The 17,387-nt window shown below is 35.4% G+C and overlaps 1 protein-coding gene across 2 annotated transcripts in view; it reads left to right on the forward strand.

Moving 5' to 3' along the window:
- Nucleotides 1–17,387, forward strand: part of ASAP1 (ArfGAP with SH3 domain, ankyrin repeat and PH domain 1) — a 139,055-nt gene that overhangs the window by 87,954 nt on the left and 33,714 nt on the right. For both annotated transcript variants that reach the window (XM_042837700.1, XM_042837708.1), the window contains 8 exons: nt 1,931–2,006; nt 2,804–2,890; nt 6,114–6,214; nt 6,620–6,689; nt 8,254–8,341; nt 9,399–9,447; nt 14,439–14,602; nt 16,168–16,301. In XM_042837700.1, the coding sequence (XP_042693634.1) occupies nt 1,931–2,006; nt 2,804–2,890; nt 6,114–6,214; nt 6,620–6,689; nt 8,254–8,341; nt 9,399–9,447; nt 14,439–14,602; nt 16,168–16,301 (769 nt within the window). The remainder of the gene's footprint in view (nt 1–1,930; nt 2,007–2,803; nt 2,891–6,113; nt 6,215–6,619; nt 6,690–8,253; nt 8,342–9,398; nt 9,448–14,438; nt 14,603–16,167; nt 16,302–17,387) is intronic.

Genomic DNA, 17,387 nt, shown 5'->3' on the forward strand with positions numbered 1-17,387 from the left:
ATTTCATTTACACAAGTGTTTTTTTCCTCATTGCTTTGAGTTTGTTCTGATGACATTGGGAGTACTTTTCATAATTGTGATCTGTTAGGTCACTTGTTACAACTCAAATGATTCTATGATTCTAAGGGGCCTTTTTAAGGTTACATGTCCAGCTCCTCTGGACATCTACTGCTACATCAAGTTGCTCAGTCTCTCAGAAATGAGTATGAAAACAAGTTGTGGCAGGGAGAGAAGAGGGGAGCAATGAAGAGAGAGGCCTAGGAAAAAACCCAGCATGTTGCATACAAAGTTCCTGAGTCCTTAATGCAGACCAGAGACCCACCAGCATTGTTCACTTTCTCTGTTTTGCACACTGCGTAGTGTCTAGGTAGAACCTCTGGAGGCTGACTGGTTCCACCTGCATGTGGCAAAGTTTTTAGCCTTTCCTTGGATTTTACAGGATCTAAGAGGACATAAAGATTAAATGAGGTGGACGCTGTCTACACACCTTGCTTCCCCCTGGGTTATGACCCTCACCTCTCTCTTCAGTGTTGCTGTTTCAAAAGGAAATAATACAGTGCATTGCTACAGCTTTTTTTGTAAATACTTTTGCATAACTTAGAGAGAGACTTTAAATTTGAAGTCAGCTTGTGATTTAGTCATCAGATAGCAAGCCTTGAGTGTTAAAGCTATTTCTTTGTTACCCACTTGGGTACCACAGTGGGTAAAAAGGGGAGGGTTGGATTGGATATCAGGAAAAGGTTCTTCAACAGAGAGTAGTGGGCATAGAACAGGCTTCCCAGAGCTGCCAGTAATCAAGGAGAGTGTGGACATGGGGTCTGAATTTTGGGTGGTCCTATGTGGGGCCAGGAGTTGGGATCAATGACCCTTGTGGGTCCCTTCCAACTTGGGATATTCTATGATTCTTGAGGCATAGATCTAGAATATAACTTTAGAATTAGTTTATTGTTTATTCAATTAAATAGTCTCATGTAAATTTAAAAATCATTGTGAAAGCCAGTAATTTCTTTGAAATCCATTGAGGAGAAACAATTAAGTTATGAACTTGTCATTAATCGTCAAGGCAAACATGGGAATTTCACCTGAGGTATTTTAAATACAGGAATTAGACTTCAGCTAGAGAAGCATGTAGGCTAGCAGTGATTTAAAATAAGCCAGAATATGTTCTCTCTAATTTATCTCTTGAAGTTACAATGGAGTAGCTCCATTTCTGGAAGGCACAGTACTTAGAAAACTATTGCAAACAGTTTTTAAAACAAACAAACAAACAAAAAAATGCAACCTGGTCTAGAGGGAGGTGTCCCTGCCTATAAGATGGGAGTTGGAACTTGGTGATCTTAAGGGTCCATTCCAACCCAAACCACTCCATGAAATTTTCAGAGACAAGTATCAAATTCCTCCATATATGCAATTGAAAGTAAGTACTTGAGGATAGAAGTCAGACTTCTGTTTATCTCCAGTAGCATGTGTGCCTTGTAATGAACTTCTAAGTAGTGATTTCAGCAGTGCTGTTAATTTGAATGTGTGGTACATATAGCATTTTACAAGGCTAATGGTCAAACGTTTACTAGTATTAACTGGCAAGACTTGCGTATATTCTGGGTGTTGTCACTTCATATACTAACATATGAAATTCTTCTTTAGCTCATTATATTTTTATATGGTGAAGCTGAAGTCTGCAAAGTAAATAAAATGTTTCTGGACTCAATCTGAAGTGTATCATTGTTAGAGGAATGTGAGCTCTACCCATCTGATGATAGCTGACTGATAGTAAAACTGTTTGAACTGAGTCAGGTTTGTTTTGCTCTGAACATGGCAAGAGTTGTAAACGTTTTATTGTCTTTGGGGAAGGTAGAGTGAAGCAAAGCCAGATTACTTTGTTATGAATTATTTGTATTCTTGATGAATCACAGGTCTTTTTTCATTGCAGTTTCTTCCAAGATGGCTTGAAAACAGCTGATAAACTTAAACAGTATATTGAAAAGTTGGCTGCTGACTTATATAATGTAAGTTGACTTGTAAATATTTTAATGTCTAAAAATGGAATTTTTATCTTCATCTAGATATTGAATACAAATATCTTTTTAAATTAGAAGTGTATTCATTGAAACTTTGTATGCAGTTAAAATGAAGAAATGCATCTTGTCTCTATTTTACACCTTCTACTCTGTTGGTATAGTTGTAAGGAAAAGCATCTGTCAATCTACTACTGGTTTAATGGTGGACTGAAATAAGCGTAGCTTAGTACAGGAGGCTTTAAGTTCTATTACTTTACTAGCTCCAATTTTGGCTGCCCCTTTTTTTTTTTTTTTTTTTTTTTTTTTTTTTTTTACAATCTGCTTGATAGCATCACAGTTTGAGTTAATTAACTTGGCTGTGGTGTTAATGGGAGGCATGTAATAATGTAAAATCAAACTTCATTTGTCACTCAAGTGCTTTTTTGTTCTATAATCAGAATTACAGTAATTCTATTTGATGTTCTAGTTGGTAGTGAGATTAAACAGTATATTCATTCCTTAAGTAATTGTCGGGCTTACCGAGTTAATAAATTAATATTTCAGTGACTGACTTAGTTACATTTGGTATAATGAACCACTAACGTCTAACAGAGAAAGGTATACAGAACTGTGTATTCTTTCTAGCTTGCTTTTGAATTAATACTTGTGTAGAAGGTGAACGCATTATGAGAAACTAATTTATGAAAACAAACTGATGTATTAAGTTGCTCAGAACGCTATAATAATGTATTAGAATGCATAGCAACTTTAAGTAGCATCTAGAGTATAATATTCTTTTTCTATAGATAAAGCAGACACAAGATGAAGAAAAGAAACAACTTACTGCTCTTCGTGATTTGATAAAATCTTCTCTGCAGCTTGACCAGAAGGAGGTAAATAATTTAGATGTTTTATTTTTGGAGATAATGTGAATTCTGAATTCAGAAAATAATTCATACTTCATGATAATTGCAAAACTGATATTTAGAATTTTGGTCTGCATTTCAAGAGACAGTGTGAAAATACAAAAATGCATGTTTCTTTGAGGCATACTTTTTAGCTTACTTCAACAATTGTTATGATCAGATAAATAGTTAACCTAGTCCAGTGTCCTGTCCTTGTCAGTGATCAAGAATAAGCATCCAGGAAAAAATATAAATTGGTTATGGGTACTGGTGGATCGCAAGCTGGACTTGAGCCAGCCATGCGCCCAGAAAGCCAAGCAAATCCTGGGCTGCATCAAAAGTAGTGTGGTCAACAGGGTGAGGGAGGTGATCGTGGCCCTCTGTGCTGGAGCCTCATCTGGAGTACTGTGTCCAGATGCGGAGTCCTCAGTGCAGGAGAGATGTTGATCTGTTGGAGCGTGTCCAGAGAAGGGCCGCAGAAATGATCCGTGGAATGGAACATCTGTCCTGTGAGGACAGGTTGAGGGAACTGGGGCTGTTCAGCCTGGAGAAGAGAAGGCTCCAGGGAGACCTGAGGATGGCGTTTCAGTAACTAAAGGGGACTACAAGAAAGAAAGAACTGACTCTTTAGCAGGGACTGCTGTGGTAAGACAAAGGGAAATGATTTCAAACTTCGAGTGGCGATTGAAGTTGGATATATGGAAAGCCTTTTACAGTGAGGGTGGTGAGGCACTGGCAGAGATGCAGTTGATGCACCATCTCTGGTGATTTTCAAGGTGAGGCTGGATCAGGCCCTGGGCAACCTGACATAGCAGTGGATGTTGCTGTTTGTTGCAGGGGAGTTGGACAAGATGTACTTTTAGGTCCCTTCTAACTCAAGCAAAATCTGTGAAGTTGAAGCTCTGGCTGTGTGTGACTTTGTGTAAGAAGAAAGTCTTGAACTTGTGATTCCCACCCAGATTATAAATTATGCTGCTGTTAATCTCTCTGGAGTTCTCATTAGATAAATGAGACTTCCTACTCATCATCTCAAACTGACTTTCCATCACGGATTTCAGGAGAGATCGGTGCATGGCTGTTGAATCTACTGAAGCATTCAGAATCATTTTGATTTCATCTCGTATGAAAAAGCTGATACTCATACTGTACTTTATTTGGAAGAACCACTCATGCCTTAAGTGATTACCTTGTTCCCTGCTCTTTCAAGATCATAATGCAGCACTTCTTTTTACTTTTGCTCATATTCAAGGCGTTCATGTGGTGTTACATCTGTGAGGCTCTTAGAGACTTTGCTGGTATGCCTGTCCCTTGCATCAGTGAGAATTTGTTATTGCCATGCATGGAATTACCTGCTTCTTGGGAGCATCTTAACAGCCTTTGTGTATGGAGTTGTGCAGAAGCACCAGTGTTGTAGCTTCACAAATAATAAGTAAAATTACCTATGACTCTGCTACATAGAAAGTCTCATTTTGCTACAGCATTTTGGTAACAAATTTATGTAATTTTGCACAAGAAATAGCTGATTTTGTAAAATGACTATGGTTTCAATTTTTTGGTTAAAAAAAATCTTAAGTGATAATATAATTATGGGAAGTAGTTATTTGATGTGCTAAAAATGCTTATACTTTAAAAACTTAAGTTTTAAAGGAAAGCAAACCTTTAATGCACATTTGTTGGTATTCTCACAGCTCAACTGTTTTTACAAATGCAGCTGACAGCTTTACTTTCAGTTTAGCTAATTTTTACATTCATGTTTCATACCTGCTTCTTGATGCTTTATTTCTTTAACTCTTCATTTTTTAAGCATAACCTATGCTAACATCAATAGAACCCTCATTTCAGTGGGGGTTCAAAATTGGTTTAAAACAAATCAGCTGCTTACTGTGATGGTGCAAACACTTACTGATGGCATTGCACTGTATGCAGTGTTCTTCATGCTGCTTCCAACTGCCACAACTACAGTTCTACCAAATCACTTCTTTCTAAACTCATGTTTATTGCAGAAAAACAAAACAGAACATGTTTGTAAGGACACAGTATAAGATTTGAGAGTGCAATCTTCAATATTTATTGAATGTAGGATTTAAAACACTGAGAAATATTGCCAGGAAAGTAATTTGATTTCCATTCTGTTGGTGCTGGTGGTGGTTTGTTTGGTTTTGTTCTTTGGAATTTTTGTCAGATGCTTTGTGAGAGGACAGTTTTGCAGTCTCATTTAGAATAGTATATCCTTTATTATATTTCTTTTGCAAATATTTAAAACTAATTTTTGTCTTGATCTTTAATAGAAATTCAGAATTAATTTCGGTTTCATGAATGATACAATATAGCTTTCATTTTAGACATTTTGAAGACTGGATGGTATTTATTAACATTTGATCCTGCAGTTGTTTTAATTGCTTCTATGAAGCCAATGTCATACATGCAGTGTTGTACAGAATTTTGTTCTTTTATCAATTTTGTACTTGATGAGCCATTTAAAGAGTTCTTTCCTTATTTGTAGTAGTGCCTTTAGAAAGGATAATTGTCTTTTTAGGTGTGAGGATTATAAAATTTGTGTTCAAGATGTATATTTCTATATAAAATAATTCATGTTTTAAATTATTTGCATTTTCTTTTTCTTCTGTTTTTGCCTTTCGTGATTGAAGTCTAGGAGAGTAAGTCACTGTTTCAATGAACTTCTGTGGGCTTTTTCAGATACATTTATAATGTGTTTATTCATTTCACTCTTGTTTCACTGAATCAAAAAAAAAAAAACTATCAGTTGACTTCGTTGACTAAAACTCATGCGAACACTGCGTATATCTTTAGTTGGATAGAAATGATCATTGCCGTTTGTTTTTATTGGGTAAATTTGTGTATAGCTGCATGCTTTGTGTTGCTTTCTATTTGAAATTTGCTATCAGCATTTTATTATTTGTTTATAAGATTATGCAGCTTTAATCTTCTGTATTTTAAAAAGGTGCTATGTTTAGGTGGGTATTTGCCATTCGTAGTGTACTCAAAACTCCTTATGAAGTAATGGTCTTGAACATGCAGTTAACTTTACATCAGTTGATGTAAAAGCAAACTCTGATGTAGGTGTAAAACATGCATTAGAAGTTTTTTTTTGTTAATAATATGTGAGGTTTTGGTAGAGGTATTGCGTAATGATGAGGCAAACATACTGTGCATTTTAGGAAATGTTAATGGTGTTTTTGTTTTGTTCTAGGATTCACAGAGCAGGCAAGGAGGATATAGTATGCATCAACTTCAGGGGAATAAGGAATATGGCAGTGAGAAGAAAGGTTATCTTTTAAAGAAGAGTGATGGGTATGTTCCCAAAGTGCATAACTGGGAGCTCTTACTGTGTTTAGTCACTGCTTTTAACTGCTTTGTATCATGGACTACTAAGGCACACTGTCCTAATGCATGTGCTACAAATACTTGAGACTTGCTATCAGAAAATGGGTATGAAATTAGTCTAATAAATATAATACAAAAAGATAAAAACCAAAATCCTTTGTCAAATTAAAAAAAAAACAAACCCTGTCTTTATAAATCTCTAAAAACTGATTAAGACCTGTCATAAATCTCCAGCATCTGTTAAGATGTTTGGTAACTTTGTCTGTTACTGTTTCCTAGGACAGTCTTCTTACAAATTTCATGACATGAAAATGTGTTTTTAAATTTGTCTAGCTACTGATTGTTGTTGTTGTTGTTGATATTCTTGTGTAGATTAAGGAAAGTATGGCAAAGAAGAAAGTGCACTGTTAAAAATGGAATTCTAACCATATCACATGCAACGGTAAGTTATTTTTATACCTCTTCGTTAAAATAGTAAATAATGTTTTCACAGTGGATCTGTTGGTGCCAATATCTGCTCTTGCAAAACAAGATGCTGCTGCTTCCAGCTGTTAAAGTTCTGTGGTTTACCAAAAGTTGGAGTTTGACTTAAGGAAATATTGCAATACTTGTTGCTCTCATGGTAGTGTTTTTGTCTGTTAATGATCACTAGGGAACAGTGATTCTAGCTGTTACGTGTACAGGAAGGCTGGTAACTTGCTCATCTGTATTGCAGATATTTCACTTCAACATAGGACGCATTTAAATGCACACACATTTATTTTGTTTAAAAAAATAAAGCAATCACCCAGCTGATAAGTGTGACTTGAAAAGAGTCGTTTGAAATTTTTTTAAATTCTTTTTTAAGTGATTTGATTTCCTTTGATAAAGAAATGACAAATACATCAATTGCTTTTAAGAAAACGTGGTTGCTTTTATTTAAAATTAAAAACTTCTTTCCCCTGTTACTATTGTTAAAGGAGATGGATCCATTTCATCACACTTCCTTTATCTTCTATCAAATTCCACTGACCAAGACTATCAGTGCCTAAAGATAACTTCATTTTCTCAAATTACTTGAGATTGGTTAGCAGTTCTTAGGTTGGTTATGGTTCAGTTATCAGCATTTTAAAAAATATGTTTTTCAAACTTATGTCTTGTCAATTTAGAATTCTTTGAATTGCATAGTTGGCTATAGTTTTCCTTTTCTTGTTTGTAACTGTTTAAAAGCAGTGCCCAATGGAAAGTAATATTCTTGTTTGTAATTATGAAAGGTTCAGGTCATGACAATCTGTTACTCCTTGAGTGTTAGAAATACTGTGGTGATGAGCTGGTTCTGCCAAACAAGCTTGACTGTGGGAAATACTTTTGTAGATATTTTTGTCTTATTGCTTTGGCACTACTTAGCACTTGCTTATGCAGCTTCTAACATGAACAACTTCCAAAACTCTGTTCAGGAGTATTTCCTGATAAGTGTCACGTCTCCTGTTTAGTTTGTATCTGCCAGCTATGATAAATTTAATTCAGTATCTGTATAGATTTTCACGAGTTTATATATATCCAGAATATTTTACTCATATTTAGCCTATTACGCCTTAAAATCTATGCTGTATTTAAATTATTTTAGTAGGTGTAGTTACTCAAAGTTCTGAAACTCCAAATCTCCGGCTTCCCACTTCCTTAAAAATTTTTAGGATTATTTATATATTAAAAAAAAAAAAAAGCCTAATAACATGAGCATTGTTTATGAAACAAACGAAAAAAAAAAAAAGTAGCATATTCTAAACTAAGGCTTTGTTCCTTGAAGGCCTTTCAAGCAGTCCAGAGTTGCCATGAAGATTTTAGCTTTGTTTTGCATCTGGTCATTCAATCAGACCAAATCTGTGTCATGCTACTCTCCAGTGTTTTGAGGGTCTACACGTCTTCATGTCCAAAGTTTAAACTAATATCACACATGCACATTCCACAGAATGAAAAAGTAATCCTAAATTAAGACCTTTTTAAAGTAAAATAATTTTTTTTTTCAGTCCAACAGGCAGCCAGCCAAACTGAATTTATTAACCTGCCAGGTGAAGCCAAATGCTGAAGATAAGAAGTCTTTTGATCTAATATCACGTATGTGGCAATTTTAGTACTGTCTTACATTATATATAGGATTTCTAACAATGTTTTGAAGCCATGTAATTACAAGACATTTTCCTTAAAAATAGGACTGCAGTTGAACATTTGCATCTATGTCCAGATATATGCAGTGTCTCATGAGCTTTAGAGTGATTCTAATTTTGAAGACAGGATGAAGAGACAAATGAATATAGAACCTCTATTTTGTGTGTGACATTAATACTGTTAATCTGTGACAAGCTATGAAATGCCTGTTTCCCTAAGTTTGGAGAGATGTTTAAGAGCTTAGAGTGATGTCCATAAACTATATTCACCAGGAAATGGAGAAGATGCTTGGACTCTAATTTGTTGTCTGTTCTGTTTATTGAGTATTATTTAATAATCAAATGGGAAGCGAGGGGGTAGAAGACACAAAGACACCAATTTCTCTTGTTCTCTTATCCTCCTTGCAAAATATTCATTGTTTTCTCTAAAATTGATAGTGATTTATATTTTCTCAGCATTAGAGCGTCAGTGATTTATCTTCTCCCTCTTTTGGTCTTGGATTTTAAAACCATTTTTGAAGTAGGGTAGGTCAATGTAATGTTATCAGTCTTTGCAAGAAAAATATTCAATAGCAAGCAGTACCAGTATTATGTATTTGTAAGAACAGTCTTTGAAACCTTTAAACATGAGGTTTAACACCCAGTTCTATTTCATTCTTCAGTTAGCACATAAGTTTTTTTAACTCAAACAGCAGGAAAACTTGTATATAAATATTAACACACAATAACAGAATAAACATTTTCTGCAGCTTACACTTGGTATTTGTCTTCAGAAGAGTTTGTGGAACAGTTTGATTCATGTGCTTATTACTTAGTATATCAAAGCCTAGAACTACATATATTTAATGTGAATCAATCTTCACAACTTCATCTTTCTTTGCTTTATGTATCAATGTCACAGGCTAAGAGAAATTGATCTTAGACTTCAGGGTTGAATAGGCATAGTAACAGCTGTGTGATATTAAATTTTCACGTGCTAAATGAAAAGATGTATTTATTTATTACAGATAACAGAACATACCATTTTCAAGCAGAAGATGAACAAGAATACGTAGCGTAAGAATGCTTACTTTCTTTTTCAAGCTTTTGTCTGTAGATGCATTTATGAAATCATTTATAGCAATGAAATTTAGCTTTCTCACTTCATGCAAAAGTAGTGCCCACTGTTTTTTCTGTTGTTGTGAATGTGTAAATGTAAGCTATTTGTGTTTGCATTTACATTTCTACAAGGTGCCTTGAAAACCCTGTAACACTGAAAATACAAAAACGATTGGTTGGAAACCCATTTGGATTGTGTACCTCTCTAGTACGTTTTTCATGTGCGGATGCTTGGTGCAATGCAGATGAGGCTATTAGGGTACAAATGAAATATTTTGAAATTCTCATCTTCCTTATTTCTGTAGTTACTAACTCTTTTGTAGTTACTGCCTTCCCTCCTGATCCTATCTTTTTCTCTATGTTAAAAATAACAATTAAAGACCTCCATTTAACATAGAGAAATTTAGAGGTAATATATCTTTTCTACTATGGGCTTAGAAATGAGCAACATAGCATATTTGAATGACTACTTCAGAACCAGTAACTTGCTTCATTAATGCACATTTCCCAACAGACAATTTCCTGTAAAACAGTCTTCCTTCCTGCTCTGCACCCTGATACACATTGTCCCAAGAACCTTGTGCCATTCTTTTTTTTCCATTTGAATATTGCTTTCAGTCATCAAATTGTGTTGTGGAGAACATCACTATTCAGTATTTGTGATCTGACAGGACTACGAAAAAATGAAGTAGTAAGTGCAGTAAGCAAGCCAGAACCTTCCAGGATGGCTTGTTCTTCAGGACTTGTACTTTTTGTCACACGTCTGTCTTCTACTGGAAGGCTGAGTTGTTACTTCTCTATTTTTGAAATGACATGGAATATTTGTACTATATTCAAGTTGTTAGGTAGTGCTGAGAGACAGCAATGGTGACAACTCATCATTGCAGGTACAGATGAAGTGAGAAGGTTGGAGAGTTTTGTCATGTGCTGAGGTCCTTGCAGTGGCTTCCATGGCAATATGTTAGCTGAATGCTAAGTTGTCAGGGGTGCTATAAGTTATGAGTGCAATACTGGCTCGCCCAGACATGCTTATTGCATTCTTTCAGAAACTTAACTGTTCCAGTAAGCTTTGTAGTAAAGAACAAAATACTATTACTTCTCATTGCTAATGCACTTGATGAACAGTATGGCAGAGATTTTTGTGTTTCTGCCATAAGTTAGCTTTTATTATATTTGTTGGTTTAAAAGGGGAAGATTTTTTTTGAGTAAGATGCGTGTGAGGGAGAATGCATTAGTAAAATAATACTTATTATTGACAGGTCAATAAACCCAGTTTAGCTGGCTGCCTTTGAACTGTTTTGGAATTCCAAGCTGGTTTTGTTTCCCGTTACAATTATAGTTCCCATCTGCTTTGTACTGGAGTCTGGATTATCACTTCAAAATCAGGCAGCTGAAAAAATAGCTTGCGGCAACATTAAAAAATATTCCAGAACGTGTTTTAAAATTCCTGTTTAGGTAAAGAGACATTAGTTGTGTCCCAGTGATGGGATACATGTTGACAAACTAATGTAAGCAAAGGGTATTTTGCCAGGTGTTTTGGCAGTATAGGCTAGGAACAAAAAGGTGCTGTTGTGCTACACAGTCTGTTTCATCGTTTTCCTCCACCTTGTTGCATTTTGTCCTAGTTTTGGTGCTGCCTCTGGTGCTACCTCTTTTTTTTTTTTTCCTCTGTGTGCCAACTGATAAATAAATGTGGAAGTAGATTTTCCGTTCCCTTCCAGCCTCACATCTAAATGAAGAGCAAATCAAAATGTTTCTTTATCCTCTAGTTTAAATTACATTGTACACTTTTTCCCAGTGATCATTTGGAACTGCTTCCAGAGAGCTACTAAATACCTAAATAAGAATGGCAGACCCTTTAAAACACAAATCACTGATGCCTACATCCTGTTGCAGGTCTGTTACTACATCCCTCTAACAGTTCCCTTAGCTCAGTGTGTTTCTTGATTCTTACCCAACCAGTTGTCTTTTGACCTTTAATTAGTGCTCAGCTGTATGTCAGTCTTCTTTGTGAGCTGTTAGTTTCTCCAGTAGGTAAAGCTCAGTGTTTACAGAGTGGAGGTAAATGTGTGTATTTCATTGTGAGTGTTAAAAGAAACATACATGCAGACCTCTTAAAAAAAAAAAAAAAAAAAAAAAAAAAAAAGTTTTTTTTAACACATAATCGTAGATGGTTTCTACTTTGTGATAATTGTGGATAGGGCCAAAGATACTGTGGATGTGACTTTTTAGTTTTCTTTATATCTCATTTTATTGGATGTCAAGTGTATATCTGTTTGTGTAGGAAAATACTGAACTAAATAAAGCCAGATTTAGGAATTGCACTACCATGCAATACCATCCCAATTCAGTCTGGTGTTGAGCAATGGTTGTCAGAGGGCTTTTAGTTTTCATTTTTATTTTGTTGTTGTTGTTGTTGTTGTTTGTTTTCTTGAGAAGACTGGGTAGGAAAGTCTTTCATGTTCTCTGTTCCTTGTTCCATATTTAAAAAAAAAAGGTTGTGGCTGGAAGTTTGATAGCTACCATGTTAAGGTTTACGTGTTTACCTGCAGTATTGCAGTAGAAATTTTCATAAGAGAGGGTTATACTGTGAAGACTCTTGTTGGCTACAAATACTGAAGAAATAAGTGTGATCTGAGTATGAGTCTCTTCTACCTGCAGTTAAAGAATACTTCTGCTTCCTTCTTTGGAGTCAAGGTTTACCCATGGTATCTCATTTTTGTTCAGCCACACGAGTTCGTTGGGAATCCAACAAACTGAATGCATTAAAAGACCTTGGAGGAATAGCTGAGATCCAGAAAAAGTGCAGTAGAAGACTGGACAGCACGTTGTATTGTGTTAGATTGAAGACAAGGCAATTACATGAGACTTGAGTAACTGAAAAATTATTTTGAAGGACACTATGAAATATTAACATAAGCTTTTCCACTACTAGATTAATGTTGGTATATTGTAAAAGAAAACAAATGTACTCAAGGGAAAAAAAGCAGTGGGGAAGGGTGCTAAAAATGAATGTGTGTGGTACAGATAAAAGGAAGAGCAGCAGTGAGGGAGCTTTTCTTTTACTGACTCTGAATTAATATGACACACTGATTTGAATTTTTTAATGGAAAGTATGCCAGGAAGTCACCAACTGGGAGCCTCTTGAATAATTGGCATTAGCCATTTGAATATGGCCATGCTTGTGTTTGTGTTAACTCAACTGCTAATGGTGTCGTCTCAGACGAGCTGACGCTGTGGTGTCTTTGACTGACCCACAGATAACACTGCAGATGTAGTCTTCAGCAGTAGGTTCCTTTTAGCTGAAATAATACCAAAATAATTTGTAGCTCTTACGAGTTTGGAAGCTTTTAATATGGGAATCTGTGTCAAACTAACAGCTGGCTCAGTCATGTCATGTTTATTTTAATTGCATCTCATGGTTCTTTTGTTACTGCGCAAATGAGTTTTATTCAAATTCTTCCTTTTCAACAAATTGATGACATTGTAACCTTGAAAAGAAATGCCAATGGAAGTTGGGATAAATGTTGCTTCTCTGAATTTAATAATTATTTTGCACTATGTGTTTAACACAACATCAGTGTATCATTGGAAGCAAGGCGTTGCCTCCCCTGTATGTGAGTAACAAGACATTTAGTCAGAAAAATGGCAGAAGGGTGCCATCTAGTGTGGATTCTTACATTGCATCATGTAACTGGAAAGAGGAATTTATGTAAATGTGTTTTTTTCAACATATAAACTATAAGGTATTTTTATTTCCCAATATTTCAGTTTCATTTAAAGACAGACTTTTTTTTTTTCCACCAATCTTAAAGCATTTTCTTTTAGGTACAGTGGTTCTCAACTCATAAATGTTTTATGAAGCATATGTAAATTATATATATAATATACACTGCCCATGCACTAGTTCAGGTTCTGAATCTGCATTGCAACACTACATTTATAAGTTTGCCTCTGAAATCCTTCAAAATTTCTGTTATTATTTCAAGAAGAGATTGTAAACATCAGCCTGAACTTTTCTCAATGTGTTTAGATGAGCACAGCCATTTTAGCTCATTTCAGGAAACTGACTGTTTTAATACTGTACACAGGAAGAACACTGCTAAACTATTTCTGTGCAAAATGTTTATTTGCAGTGGTGCTAAAAACATCTGAAATTGTTATAATCGAGAGGATTTTTATTTGCTCTTCTCCTCTTCAACCTTAAGGCAGCAACCAGAGAGTTTTATTTTTTGTTAATTTAAACATAACTGTGTACTCAAAAACTGATAAGAGTGTCTGGGTGGGGGAAGGCTAATGCCTGTCATACCACTAAGGAATTTTGATTTCTTATGGGTGACAAGTGCTCTTGAAATTTTGTTAACTGCTGGTATTGCTACTCTCTTATTATCTTCTCTTCTGGAACTCCTTGCCCCATTTGTTGCCCTGGCTGTTTTCATTAATTCAGATACTGCTCAACTCCAGTTAGAGCACTCAGACTGGCATTTTGAAAGGCAATCAGGCACGCTCACACTTTGTGAAATGCACTTGCTTTCTCCTGTGCAAGGAGTGGTGCACATGTGAGAAAGTAGTGGTTATAATTTCCTCTACTAACAGATTTTAGGATGATCTTAGACACTTATTTCTAAGGTAGCCGTATTAACAGGAGCTTGATTGCACATTTTCTCTTCCACAGCTTCTGCTTTTTTAAGGAGCCCAAGAACTGTATTGCTTTGACTTGAAATTTGTTTGCCAAAGCAACAGCAGAATTAAGACTTTCCTTCTTTTTTTCCATTCTTACTTTTTCTGAATTCTTTGCCTTTCTCTTGCCTTTTTCCTACTTGCTTTGCCTCACAATGGTTCTTCCCTATATTCCCACTAATATTTTGTTCCTGGCATTTTTCTACAGTTTATAGATAAACTTGTATTTGCAAATGCAGATCTTCATTAAGGTCTTTATCTTGTGCTAGATGGATATCAGTATTGACTAACAGCAAAGAAGAAGCATTAAATATGGCATTCCGTGGAGAGCAGAGCACAGGGGAGAACAGTTTAGAGGATCTGACAAAAGCCATTATTGATGACATACAGAGATTACCCGGAAATGAAGTCTGTTGTGATTGTGGCTCACCAGGTATCTCAATTTGTTCATGTCATCAACTTCTTGTTGTGAGCACAGTGATTTCTTTAGAGGTGTTTGTAGAGTGCAAACTAATTTTTAAGCAATATATTGATCAGTCTTCAAGCTGCTTTTAAAAGAACAAATATTGACTTTCATACATTAGTTCTGTTTAATTCACTAAAATATTTTTGTGTGTTGTCTGTGCTTACTTCCAGCAGTTCAAGCCCCTCTGGAGTTTGAACTGTTCTTGTTGCACTGTCTCTAGATGCTTGTTGCACTTGAATGGAAGTTGCTTGGCATCACTGATCCTGTGCATGCTACTAAGTAGAAGTGAGTAATGCTTAGACAATGACTGTGGAAAAATTGACCTGGCCCGGATCGTACTCTGAGGTTTTGTCTTGGTATGAGACTACTGGGATTTCAGTATCAAAAATCCTCATAGAGTAAGTAGTCTTGTGCTAAGAAGACCCAGAGTTAGAATCCTATCAGATTGTATCTTCAGAAGTGCAGGTCAGTTACATGTTATATCTTGAGAAGAATCAACTTGTCATTGAACTACTGAATTGACAAGGTAGTTGAGAGCTGTTGCAGCTTTCAGATCTAAAGAGATTCCTCAAGAAGACGATGTTCATGGGAAACTGAGTAGACATCTCCAATGTATCTTGGAGATGCTTACTGATTCAGAACTGATCCAAATAAGAAAATTCTAGATAAAAGTATAAAGTAGAATATTGCAAAATCACTATGTCAAGTCCTGGAAATGATTTGTTCTATTATTTTGGGTTAATTTATGTATGTGAAGCTGCAGCAACTTTGTACTAGTTTTCATTCATCTCCTAATTAATGGTGAAGTTTCAAGCTTCTTTATCCCAGCTTGCAGCTTTAAAGTCTTGACTTTGTCAGCTACTATGTAAGATGAGGAAGAGATTTATTTGAAAATATGTATACAAAATATGTATGCATTCACTTATTTTCTTCAAAAGACTGATCATGTTCCTTATATAGTATTTGTAATGTAAAAATGCAGATCTACTCTGACAGTGCATTTAAAAAAAAAAAAAATTCAAACTAACTTCTTAGTTCCTCATATTCTCCACGTATTACTGTTTTTATGTTGCAATATGTTATCATCAATTTTTAATGAAAAAAGACTATTTAAGAAATAAATACTAAAACTAAGATTTAGTTCTTAAGATTTCTTAAGTATTTAAGAAATAAATACTAAAGTTGTCAGTAGTGGGAATATAAGAAGTACGTTGATTTTTAAAAACAAGAAATAAAAGCCTGTTTTCCATCTAGAAGAAACAAACCTTGAATGCATTCAGTCTGGTCATTCAGTGTGGATTTAGAATTCTAAGTTCAGTGCCATTGTGGCTGTTACTAAATCTGAAAAACTGAATTCTGTTGGTAGCAATGCGTCGCTTGTGCTGCAGTTTGGAGAAAAGTGTGAGATATACTTGGTTCGTTTCCATTTGTTAAATATGAAATAAGGAATTACTTCAGATTGCACTGCATTTCTTACCACCACTGAAAACTTCCTCTAACTTCTTTAACTATTTTGTTTATCAATTTCACAGATCCAACATGGCTATCGACTAACTTGGGCATTTTAACCTGCATAGAGTGTTCTGGGATACACAGAGAAATGGGTGTCCATATTTCTCGAATCCAGTCTTTGGAATTAGATAAATTAGGAACGTCTGAACTCTTGGTAAGTTTCTTACATTATGTATATGTTAAACATTGTGTTTAATTACATGTTGGCTATTAGGTTGGATATTAGGAAAAAAAATATTCTCAGGAAGATTGGTGAGACATTGGAACAGGCTGCCCAGGGAGGTGGTAGAATCACCATCTTTGCAAGTATTCAAGAAATGTGGAGATGTAGTGCTGAGGAGAATGGTTTGGTGAACGTGGTAAAGATGGGTTGATGGTTGGACTAGATGATCTTTCTGGTCTTTTCCACCATAAATGATTCTATGTTGACCTGTAATAGAATCCTTTAAATTCAACGCCTGAACTTTTCAATATATAAGTTTTGCAGAATATTTTATTCATATGTTTGTGAGGTTTTCTACTATTCTGTATTGTTGATACATCTGTCTGTTAGTCATTTCTATTCATTTCCCAAGGCTTTACAGAATGAATATTAATATCTGCTGTGAATAGTGACGTTAGAATCTTACCTTTTACTTGCTGATCTTGACTCTAAATCAAGATAAAAATGTCTTGTGAATCTAACTTAACAATTGAGAATGACTAATGCTATTTATGACAGGAAAATATTGGATGAATCTTTTCAATTTCATAGAAGGAAATCCTTTAACATTTATGATCCTTTCATGTTATTAAATGTGGAGGTTGGTGGCCCTGCGCGTGGCAGGGGGTTGGAGATTCGTGATCCTTCAGGTCCCTTCCAACCGGGGCCATTCTGTGATTGTGTGATTCTGTGCAAGAAATTGTAAGGATAACTATTAATAACTGACAGGTTTATGCCACAATCTGTGCTTGACCTGTGAGAAGACTTACTGCAGAAATGTTGTGAAATATTAGTAATTCAAAAACTTCTTGAAATACTGAGTTGCTCACAAACATACTATAATTATTTTTTTACATGGGAAGTTCTGAGTGTGACTTTCCAATAGGTCTGAGCTGTTTTCCAGAGGTGACTGTCTGATAAAGGTATCTGATTAGGGTACAAGCACTATTACGGTGTCCTGTTGCTAGTTAGTACATCTGTTTTTTGTATCTGAGGTAATTAAACTTGAAATGTGAGTAATAAGCTGTGGTTGTGAAG

The sequence above is a fragment of the Centrocercus urophasianus genome, unplaced genomic scaffold (genome assembly GCF_019232065.1).
Source record: "Centrocercus urophasianus isolate 14NV4802_14NV808 unplaced genomic scaffold, USGS_Curo_1.0 seq_11, whole genome shotgun sequence".
Lineage (NCBI taxonomy): Eukaryota > Metazoa > Chordata > Aves > Galliformes > Phasianidae > Centrocercus > Centrocercus urophasianus.